This window comes from Macaca mulatta, chromosome 12 (genome assembly GCF_049350105.2).
Source record: "Macaca mulatta isolate MMU2019108-1 chromosome 12, T2T-MMU8v2.0, whole genome shotgun sequence".
Taxonomy (NCBI): domain Eukaryota; kingdom Metazoa; phylum Chordata; class Mammalia; order Primates; family Cercopithecidae; genus Macaca; species Macaca mulatta.
In genome coordinates, this window is record NC_133417.1 from 108,393,868 (window position 1) to 108,405,918 (window position 12,051).

At 36.5% G+C, this 12,051-nt stretch overlaps 1 protein-coding gene across 4 annotated transcripts in view; it reads left to right on the forward strand.

The window, feature by feature from the left end:
* The window catches only part of NBEAL1 (neurobeachin like 1), a 207,187-nt gene that overhangs the window by 157,410 nt on the left and 37,726 nt on the right, over positions 1 to 12,051 (forward strand). For all 4 annotated transcript variants that reach the window (XR_013402118.1, XM_028830998.2, XM_015110738.3 and 1 more), the window contains 4 exons: positions 1,473 to 1,568; positions 2,282 to 2,406; positions 4,750 to 4,890; positions 10,084 to 10,214. Coding sequence is in view for 3 of the 4 variants with exons in the window: in XM_028830998.2 (XP_028686831.2) it covers positions 1,473 to 1,568; positions 2,282 to 2,406; positions 4,750 to 4,890; positions 10,084 to 10,214 (493 nt within the window). In the remaining variant the exon portion in view is untranslated. The remainder of the gene's footprint in view (positions 1 to 1,472; positions 1,569 to 2,281; positions 2,407 to 4,749; positions 4,891 to 10,083; positions 10,215 to 12,051) is intronic.

Genomic DNA, 12,051 nt, shown 5'->3' on the forward strand with positions numbered 1-12,051 from the left:
AAAAAATGCCAATTCTCCTACCAGCCAAAGTGAATTAATGCTCTCATGAATTATATCCTTATTTATATCCCCGTATCACTTGGATTTGTGCTGCCAGCATGCAAAGGAAAGCCATTGTTTTGGCTTTCCAGGACTGTTCATAGTCTCTTAATCAGGGTCGTTGCCTCCTGGCTGTCTCCCACATACACATTAATCTTTCTTAAGTGTTGCCCTTATTCAAGACCCATCAGCAATTCTTTACTATTGCCAGTGAAAAAAGTTTTATTTAATAAAGTATATTTCCTGTTGCCTCTGCAGTAAACTTTATTCTTTAAGTGCTGATACCTCCACTTGGCACTCAAGAACAATTGGGCTACACCTAAGTATCCTCTGAGGATAATTAATGTAATGTTTCACTAAAATAGTTGGGTAGTTTTAATATATCAAGATAGTATTTTTTTAATATGCATACTTATGAAAATTTCAATTTGTAACAAAAATTTCAAAGTGGAACAGTCCTTCTAAAATTCAAAATTTTAGACCAGTTGCAGTGGCTCACGCCTGTAATCCCAGCACTGAGGCAGGTGGATCACCTGAGGTCAAGAGTTCGAGACCAGCCTGACCAACATGGTGAAACCCCATCTCTACTAAAAATACAAAAAATTAGCTGGGCGTGGTGGCAGGCACCTGTAATCCCAGCAACTCAGGAGGCTGAGGCAGGAGAATCACTTGAACCTTGGAGGCAGAGGTCTCAGTGAGCCAAGATCACGCCATTGCACTCCAGCCTGGGCAACAAGAGTGAAACTCTGCCTCCAAAATAAAAAAATCATTAAAAAATGAAATAATAAAATAAAATTTGAAATTTTAATCCACTTATTCTGGGCATGGTGGCTCATGCCTGTAAACCCAATGCTTTGGGAGGTCAAGCCAGGAACATCACTTGAGGCCCGGAGTTTAAGACCAGCCTGGGCAACAAAGCAAGACCTCATCTCTACAAATAGTTTAGAAAATTAGCCAATGTAATAGGGCATGCCTTTAGTCCTAGCTACTTGGGAGGCTAAGCCAGGTAGATTGCGTGAGCCCAGGAGCTTGAGGCTGTAATGAGCTATGATTGCTTCACTTCTCTCCAACGTGGGTGACAAGAGTGAGACCATTTCTCTGAAAGAAATAAATAAAATAAAAATGTTAACGTATTCAAGTAAAATATTTAATTGAAGAAAAGACAAGTCTTTTTTTTTTTTTTTTTTTTTGTTAGGGAAGAATTTTTATCAAGACCTTCTAGACTGTGGTATAAGATTTATGTTGAATTTTCTGTTCCTTTTTTAGAGACGAATATTTTAAAAGAAGTAAATTTAGGAAACATATATTGATGTATCTCCCTGTTGTACTTTTTTTTTTTTTTAGCCCATTCTTGCTATTGTCAGTAATACCTACCAATGTCTAAGAGATGTAGATTTTTAAATGTTGATATTGCTCTTTTTTGTGCTGTCTAGAAATGGGTAAACAGAGAGATATCGAACTTTGACTACCTCATTCAAATAAATACAATGGCAGGACGAACCTATAATGACCTTGCACAGTATCCTGTGGTAAGTTTTGTATAAACCTTATAAATGTGGAATTGCCCTACATTTTTATAAATCACAGAAGTATATATATGATACTTATTTTTTATTTAAAAAGTATAAAAACCCTTTGGCCTTTCTGTGTGTTTTCTACCCAGTTATTTTCAACAAGTATATAAGCTTGAAAAGTAATTTAAGTAAAATCCTTTTTTCTTTCACTTCACTGAAAATATCCAATGGGGCCGGGTGCAGTGGCTCATGCTTGTAGTCCCAGCACTTTGGGAGGCCAAGGTGGGTGGATCACCTGAGGTCAGAAGTTTGAGACGAGCCTAGCCAACATGGTGAAACCCCGTCTCTACTAAAAATACAAAAATTAGCTGGGCATGGTGGTGCACACCTGTAATCCCAGCAACTTAGGAGGCTGAGGCAGGAGAATTGCTTGAACTCAGGAGGCAGAGGTTGCAGTGAGCTGAGATCATGACACTGCACTCCAGCCTGGTCGACAGAGCAGGACTTTGTCTCAAAAAAAAAAAAAAAAAGAGTAAAATATCCCAGTGGAATTATAGGAAATAATGCTTCTGGTTATTGAATTAAAGATGAGTGGATATTTACAACAGGGAAAAAAATATTTTTAGAGACTATCCCTTTTTGTCTTTAGATAACCATTTAATATTAGATATGAGGATATTAGCTTCTCTAGGAAGGAATGTGTAAATTGTAAATTATGGCTCTTTTAGTTTCCCTGGATTTTACAAGATTATACTTCAGAAGAGTTGGACCTTAATAACCCTGCAGTATTTCGAGATCTTTCCAAACCAATTGGGGTAGTTAATGAAAAAAATGCCAAAGCTATGCGAGAAAAGTAAGTACTTCTTATTCCTTTTGAAAAATACACATTGCTTCTTTGAATTTGTATTGATTTTTTGCTATGGCCAACCAAAAATTTTTTTTTTACCGTACTACTACTTTTGATAATCAGAGTCTGATAATTACTTCACTAAGTTTTCTTGAAAATATCTTGGTTGCCCTTCAGAAGTCTTGACTATATTTGTGTTGATTTCCCTTCATCACCAAATTTAAACTGATATTGCTCAGAATTTCTTTTTACCATGTAATAAGTATGTGCTAAAGAGTAATAAATTCTTGAAATTTTTCTTCCCAGATGTTTCAAACTTTATAACTTAATAATCAAACATATTAAAGTATCTGTCTAATATAATATTTGGGTAGATATACAACTTATACTGATGTGTTTTCAGTAATAATGTGAATAAAGAAGAGTAGATGTGTGGCAGTTTAGAACATGTCATTTTGACAAGAAGAAGAAAATTTTATAGTTCTGTTTATGATCTACCCTGTCAACTTCTCACAGTTAATTTTTTCGAAGCAAGCTGCCCACAGGCAAAAGAGTAACCTGATTTTAATGTCCCTTTTTCTCCCTGTGAACTTAGGGATGACTTTTGAGTTTTGAATTCTAATAATAAGGACAAAACTATTTTACAAATTAACTTAGTTATAGATTGATATGAAAGTAGATGGTACTTTTTTTTCCTACTTTTTCTTTGCAACCTTCCCTAGGATTTTTACGATGTTTAATATTTGATTTGATTTGATTTACCAGTGGAACTTTGCTGGGTATATGTGTATACCATCACTGCCATTAGTCAAACTTTTTTTCTGATAATAACCGAAAGAGGATTTTGTAATTTTTTAAAACAGTGTTCTACAGGAAATACTCATATAAATAACTTATTTTATTGGTAATTAAAGATACAAGTTGTTTTACATTTTAGTGGTACATTTTTGCATAGATACAAATGGCTTTGAACTGAAAACTTTTTTATTCCCCTGAATATTAATGATTAGTATATAAAAGGAAATTGGCCCCAGCTTAATGAACCCATTACTATTTTGGTTTTTGAAATTCAGTGTTTATGGCCTACAAAAATCTTTTATTCTTATTTGGATTTTATACACACTAATTCAGATGTCACCATTCAGACTAATTACACATGTATCAGTGATAGATCTTGAAGAATCACTATATATCTTTTGGTAATAATCTGGTTTAGGCCTTTTTCCTATCCACCATCCCTTTTTTATTTTACCTTTAGGTTTCTAGGTATTAATTTTCACAATTCTTGACTGGTTCTTCCTTTTTTTTTTTTTTTTTAATTTTTCCTGTTACCTTGGCCACAAAAGGATGTCTAATTATCACAGTGCTTTATACTAGCAAAAAACAAACAAACAAAAAAATACAAGGAAACAATCTTAAGTGTCTAAAAAGTAAAAAAATAGTTAAATTGTGGTACATCTATACAGTATTATGTACCTGTTAAAAATAGACTACTCAGTCATTTGGAAAGATGTCCGTAGAAAATTGTTAAATAAAAAATATAAGTTATGAACAATATATATAGCACTTTTATGTAAAATAAAAATTTGTATATTTATACATTAAGATAGATAGATATTCACCAAAAAATTAGTGTTAGTTATCTCTGGGACATAGAATCATAGTTGATTTTAAGTTTCTTCTGTTTTAATTCTGTTTTCTAATTTTTCCTACAATGAACATGTATTATTATTGCATAATAAAAACTATTCCAGGCTGGGTACAGTGGCACACACCTGTAATCCCAGCACTTTGGGAGGCTGAGGCAGGCGGATCACGAGGTCAGGAGATCGAGACCATCCTGGCTAACATGGTGAAACGCCGTCTCTACTAAAAATACAAAAATTTAGCTGGGTGTGGTGATGGGCACCTGTAGTCCCAGCTACTCGGGAGGCTGAGGCAGGAGAATGGCGTGAACCTAGGAGGCAGAGCTTTCAGTGAACCAAGATCATGCCATTTGCACTCCAGCCTGGGCAACAGAGTGAGTCTCTGTCTCAAAAAAACAAATAAATAAAATAAAATAAATAAATAAAATAAAAACAAATAAAAACTATTCCAGAATTAAGTATTTATGATATTTTGTTGTTCAGAAAAAAGTATTAAGGAATAAAACTTTTTTCATTTGCTAGTATAGTATAATGATGATATGAATACAGAGTTTGATAATGAGGCATATGAATAAGGATGGACTTTTTAAAAACTCCATCAGAAATTTTGTGTTTTGTGTTTTCAGAAATAAAATACAAACTTATGCCCCCTTATGTATTTTATTATTGTGGTTATAAAACTTTAGGATTTTTTTCCCCACAGATATGAAAATTTTGAGGATCCTATGGGAACTATTGATAAGTTTCACTATGGTACTCACTATTCAAATTCTGCAGGGGTCATGCACTATCTCATTCGTGTAGAACCATTCACCACCCTCCACATCCAACTTCAGAGTGGAAGGTATGTTTTCAGTAAAAAAGCTGTTTTTTTATGACTATATGTTAGTGTTGAAAACTGTTTGCCTTCATGTCATGTGCTGTGTAACACGTCTTTTTTTATTCTCCTGTATTAAATTTTGATTCAGCTAAAAATAGATAAGCTAGTTTGAGAATGAGTCACTCAAACTGACTCACACAGTGACTTAAGGAGAATTCCTTTTTCAGTGTTATTCCAGTGTACCTTTGTGATTCTTACTGTTTTGAGGAATCTACCAGAGATTTATAATTAGATCTGATTTAGAGCTAAATCTAAGGCGTCACCGGAGAGTCAAACCAAGCCAATGCCTATGCCTGTGTAGTCCTAAAAATATGTATCATGAGGAATGGAAGGAGGAGCAATAAGAGACTCATATTATTGCAGCAGCTCAAACAAGTCTTTGTACCACTGTATTTACACTGTGGGTGTTATAACTTACCTATGTTGTACATTTTCCTAATCCTAAGGAAGCCAGCTTTTCCGTGAACCTTCTGTTCCTCAATAAATCCTCCATATAGCTCCCTATTTATACATGTTTTGTCTCCATGTTGCCTTATTCTTTAACAACCATTTTGCCTTCCATACTCAATCCAGAGCTATGTAAATATTGCCTATTCTGTTCTCTTTCCATGTAGCTTTTATCTCTCACAGTTAGCCTGGGTTCCTTATTTCTGTCTATGTACAATGAGCCTTGGCTTTCAAGAAGAGACTCTGGCCCTAAGATCACTAAACATCCCCAGATTTTACATGTACCATGTAACCTTTGATGGTGACCTTTGAAGTATTATACAGTCTATTTTTGAAGCTTTGTAAAAATTCATTTTGTCATAAAATTATTAAAAGCTGAAAAGACCCAGTTATACTTTATTGCATCTTTTTTTTTTTTTTGAGACAGAGTCTCACTCCTTTACCCAAGCTGGAGTGCAGTGGTGCAGTCTCAGCTCACTGAGATGTGTGTGGTGTGGTGCGCCACTACACCCGGGTAATTTTTTTGTATATTTGGTAGAGATGGGATTTTGCCACATTGCACAGGCTGGTCTTGAACTCCTGATCTCAAGTGATCACCCACCTTGGCTTCCCAAAGTTCTGGGAGTACAAGCGTGAACCACTGTGCCCTGCCATACCAGATTAATTTACAACCAAAAAGTGGAAACAAACCAGTGTCCATCTGCTGATAAATGAATAAATAAATGTGATATATCCATACAATGGAATATTATTATTAAAGTATCAGATAGAAGATACTTTTCTCTTCATAAGATGCAATAAAGTAGGCCAGGTGTGGCAGCTCACACCTCTAATCCCAGGCCAAGGTGGGTGGATAACCTGAGGTCAGAATTTCGAGACCAGTCTGGCCTGGCCTGTTCAACGTGGTGAAACCCCATCTCTACTAAAAATACAAAAAAATTAGCCAGGCATGGTGGTGCACGCCTGTAGTCCTAGCTACTCAGGAGACTGAGGCATGAGAATTGCTTGAACATGGGATGCAGAGGTTGCAGGGAGCTGAGATTGTGCCACTGCACTCCAGCCTGGGTGAAGGAGTGAAACTGTCTCAAAAAAAAAAAAAAAAGATGCAATAAGGTATCACTGGGTCTTTTCAGCTTTTAATAATTTTATGACTAAATGATTTTTTACAAAGCTTCAAAAATAGATTGTGTAATACTTCAAAGGTCACCCTCAAGAAAGTAAAAACTGGCCAGACATGGTGGCTTATGCCTTTAATTCCCAACACTTGGGGAGGCCAGGTCAGGTGGATCACTTGAGCCCATCAGTTTGAGATCAGCTTGGGCAACAAGGCAAAACCCCATCTCTACAAAAAATAGAAAATTAGTCAGGTGTAGTGGTGTGCACCTGTAGTCCCAGCTACTTAGGAGGCTGAAGTGGGAGGATAGATTGAGCTCAGGAGGTCAAGGCTATAGTGAGCCATGATTGCACCGCTGTACTCCAGCCTGGGTGACACAGCAAAGCTCTGTCTCAAAAAAAAAAAAAGAAATGAAAACTATATCTGATAAAGGACTTGTATATTTGTACCTAGAATATATAAAAAACCCTTACACTCAAGGTGAGGTGACACACACCTATAACTTCAGCTACTCAGGAGGCTGAGGCATAAGGATTGCTTGAGCCCAGGAGTTCAAGTTCAGCCTGGGCAACATAGAGAGACACCCATCTCTATTACAAAAAAAAAAGAGGGAGGGGGAAGAGCTCTTATATCTTAATAATAAAAGGACAACCCAATGAAAAAACAGACAAAGGATATGAATAAACATTTCTTAAAAGGAGATATGCAAATGTTCAATAAACACATGAAAAGATGCTCAACAGCATGAGTCATCAGGGAAATTCAAATCAAAACCACAGCGAGATGCCACTTCATACCCATTATGATAGTTACAATAAAAAAGACAAATAATAACGTGCTGAAGAGCATGTGGAGAAATTGGAACCCTTATAAATTCTGCCAATGGGAATGTAAAATGGTGCAACTTTTGTGGAAAATAGTCTGGCAGTTCCTCAAAAGGTTAAATATAGAGGGCTGGGTGTGGTGGCTCACACCTGTAATCCCAGCACATTGGGAGACTGAGGTGGGCAAATCACTTGAGGTCTGGCATTCAAGACCAGGCTGGCAAACATGGTAAAACCCTGTCTCTACTAAAAATACAAAAATTATCTGGGCATGGTGGCGGGTGCCTGTAATCCTAGCTACTCTGGAGGCTGAGGCAGGAGAATTGCCTGAACCCGGGAGGCAGATGTTGCAATGAGCCGAGATCATGTCACTGCACTCCAGCCTGGGTGACAGAGCAAGACACCATCTCAAAAAAAAAAAGAAAGAAAGAAAAATTAAATATAGAATTGCTGTATAACCTAAAAATTCCACTTCTATATACATACCTAAGATAATTGAAGACATGTATTCACACAAAAATTTGTACATAAATGTTCATACCAGCCTTTTTTTTTTTTTTTTTTTTTTTTTTTTTGATACAGAGTCTTGCTCTGTCACCCAGGCTGGAGTGCAGTGGCTCAGTTTCAGCTAACTGCAACCTTCATCTTCCAGGCTCAAGCAATTCTCCTGCCTCAGCCTCCAAAGTAGCTGGGACTATAGGTGTGCGCCACCACACTCAAGTAATTTTTTTGTATTTTTGGTAGAGACGGGGTTTTGCCATATTGCCCAGTCTGGTCGTGAACCCCTGGTATCAAGTGATCTGCCCACCTCGGCCTCCCAAAGTGCTGGGATTACAGACATGAGCCACCTAGCCGGGCCATACCAGTATAATTTATAACCAAAAAGTAGAAACAAACCAGTGTTCATCTACTGATAAATGAATCATGTGATATATCCATACAGTGTGGAATATTATTTGGCCATGAATGAATTCAAGGAATGAAGTATTGATACATGCTGTAATATGGATGAACCTTGAAAACACTATGCCAAGTGAAATAAGCCAGAGACAAAAGGGCACATATTACATGACTTACATGAAACGTCCAAAATAGACAGATCGTCAGACTAGGCAAAATGAAATAAAAATAGGCATAGAGATATAAGGTACGTTAGCAGTCTCCAAGGGTGGGAGTAGGGTGAATGGACAGTGACTGCTAATAGGTACATTTCTTCTTGGAGTGATGAGAATGTTGTAAAATTCATTGTGATGATAGTTGCACAACTATGAATATACTGAATTAAACCCTTGAATTATCCACTTAAAACAAGCAATTTATATGATATGTTAATTTTATCTCAAAACTATACCTCTTCTTGAATATACTATATACTATAATGTTTTAGATGGTCTGATATCTATAATTAAATTATAATTAAATTCGAAATTCTGCTAAGATCAACTCTGCCTCAAACCAAGATTAAACAGGTGTAAAAAACAACAGACAAATTGGTCATTAATGTCACTTTTTTTCCTTGTGCATAGCCTTACCTTAGACTCAAGGCCATTAAATACTTAATAAATCCAGGAGAACAATATCAAATGAAATAAAACAGAAGGGATTTATACTGTTATTTTATTAGGGAAAGCATAATACAATTGCAGCATATCCACTTGAGCTTCATTCACCTGCTGTAGACGCAGTGCCCATATTAAATTTAAATAAATAAAATTAAGCCAGAAGCAGGCCTGGGCTTCTTAGTCCCAGCTACTTGGGAGGCTGAGGTGGGAGAATCTCTTGAGGCCAGGAGTTTTAACACTGCAGCACATTATGATGGTGCCTGTGAATAGCCACTGCACTCCAGCCTGGGCAACATAATGAGACCCTCATCTCTAAAATAAGTAAATACATAAAATTAATTAATTTAAAAATAATATTAAAATAAGACAATAGATTATGCAAGTAAAACATAAAAGCTTTAGCCACAGAGCTATTTCCCTAACTCACTCTCTGGTTTTAAGCAGAAGAGTTTGTAAAAATATTTACATATCAGTGATTAAATCAGCATCATTCCTATAGATCTATTAACCAAGTATATTGATACTATAATGTTTATAATCATATTTATACTCTGTGATTTTCAAATATTGAAATAACATTCACTTTCTATAATAAATTTTATTCAGCAAAATGCCTTTTTTTTTTTTTTTGAGAAAGAGTCTTGCTCTGTCGGCCAGGCTGGAGTGCAGTGGCACGATCTCGGCTCACTGCAACCTCCACCTCCCAGGCTCAAGCAATTCTCTTGGCTCAGCCTCCCGAGTGGCTGGGATTACAGGTGTGTGCTACCACCCCTGGCTAATTTTTGTATTTTTAATAGAGACAGGATTTCACCATGTTGGCCAGGCTGGTCTTGAACTCCTGACCTGAGGTAATCTGCCCACCTCGGCCTCCCAAAGTGCTGGGATTATAGGTGTGAGCCACCACACCCGGCCCTAAAAAGACTCTTAAGATTATATTTAATTTATGTGAAATTTTTCTCCAGTGTGATTTGGTTTTCGACTAGTTCAACTATGGTGCTACTGGTGATTAAAATTAGAGTATTTAGTTCCTGACAACTATGAGATTATCATAATAAGGAGAGTAAATTGTGTGTGTAGGCATTAAAGAGGAAGATTTAGAAAACGGTACCTCTAATCATTAGGAACCCTGAAGGGAATCTAAAAGTTTTGTTTCATGTCTTGTTGTTGATTTCATTCAATATTTACATTCTCTTTTAATTTCTACATGCAGGTTTGACTGTGCAGATCGGCAGTTCCATTCTATTCCTGCAACCTGGCAAGCTCTCATGGATAATCCATATGATGTGAAAGAACTTATTCCTGAATTCTTCTATTTCCCAGAGTTTTTGGAAAATCAAAATCGTAAGAAATAGGGGATTAAAAATTGGACTAGCAGGTCCCAATGGACGAGCCTCAAAAATGTCTTTCAGGACATTTTTATAATATCCTGTAGATTATTTAAGATTCATTCTGTCTATGGATTACTTAGTGACAGGGCTGAACTAATGGTATGAGTCTTACCTTCCAGGGAAGTGCTATAGGGAACTAAGCTAAAGGAGTCAAATTTGAATCATTAAGAGAATTTATCAGACTATAGTGTACAGTGTTTACTAGGGAAGCAAAAATGACCATGTGCTATTTCAGCTATATATACCACTTAGGTTAAAAGTGTTTGAGTTAGATAAGGTGAGTATTTAGACTAACCATCAGCTGACTACAGATCTATTAACCAACTCCATGGGCAAACTCATGTCTTTATATATACAGTTTCACTGGACCACAGCCAGCCAATGCCTCTTTTTTTTTTTTTTTTTTTTTTTTTTTTGAGACAGGGTCTCGCTTTTTCCTTAGGCTGCAATGCAGTGCCGTGATCACTACTCACTGCAGCCTTGACCTCCTGGGCTCAAGCAATCCTGTCAGCTCAGCCTCCTGAGTAGCTGGAACTATAGGTGTGCACCACCATGCCCGCATTTATTTTTGGAGAGATGGAGTCTCACTTTGTTGTCCAGGCTGGTCTTGAACTCCTGGGCTCAAGTGATCCTTCCACCTCGGCCTCCCAAAATGTTTGGATTACAGGTGTGAGTCACCATGCCCGGCCAGCCAATTCATTTTTGTATCATAGAAGGTTACTTTCAAAGTAAGCATATCAGCAGATTTGAGTAGTTGCAGCAGATATGATATCACTCACAAAGCCAAAAATATTTATTCTTTGACCTTTTATAGGAAAAGTTTGGTAACTCCTGATTTAGAGCATGCAAGAGTAGGCAAATTAAAATGACAGGATATAAGTTACTATAATATTTGAAAATTTATGTTTTTGAAGTAGAGAAGTATGGAGTTAAATATTAATACATTTTTAAATGTCCAAATTCTTTTCCTGTGAGGTAGTTTTACATTTACTTTTAAGTACAAATAAGGAAAATAGCAATATTTTTACTATTGGTGTTCTTTAGGGAGGTTCCACAATGTTAAAGAGTTATTGCCAACTTTTTTCCCTGCCCTAACATGTAGTGTTAATGTTTGACCCTTCGTTTATTCAGTACAATTATTTTTCATACTGAGGAGAACATATCCAGGGCTTAATGTCACTTTGTGTACTCTGGAACAGGCTGTTGGAGGCAGGGCATCACAGTAAGGCAGTCAAAATTGGTGACTTTCAGAAAATGAGGTAAATCTGTTGTCTGAGTCTGATCCTAAACTCTCAGTCAGCTGTTGGACTGGATTATCCTAAAGCAGAGTATCTAGAATAGGAGGGATGAGCAGACTACATTTGGATAGAGAACTTAAGGTACTCTTTAACAATTTATATAAGAGTTAGTTGCTATCTTTAGCACCATTGTCTTGATGGCCTCCACTTCTAACTATACATTGCCTCTTTGAGGTGAGCTGTTTGGCAGAAAGTAAATATATCAATTAGAATGCCTTTAAGAGTAAAAAATTTAAAAACAAAGAAAAACAGAATGCCTTTAGGAAAAAAATTTAATAAAACCAGCTCAAAATTGTGCAAACAAGGAAATTTTAGTGTTTCCCATAATAAAATTCCTGAGGTATGGAAATTTCAGATAGCTTAACATCATCAGCGCTAACTTTTTTTCTGTATTTTCACTGTGCCATTCTGAGTATTTTGACTTTGGCTAGTTCCTCTTATGGTCACAAATGCCTAACGCAGTTTTAGGCATCATAGGCAGATCCAACAATA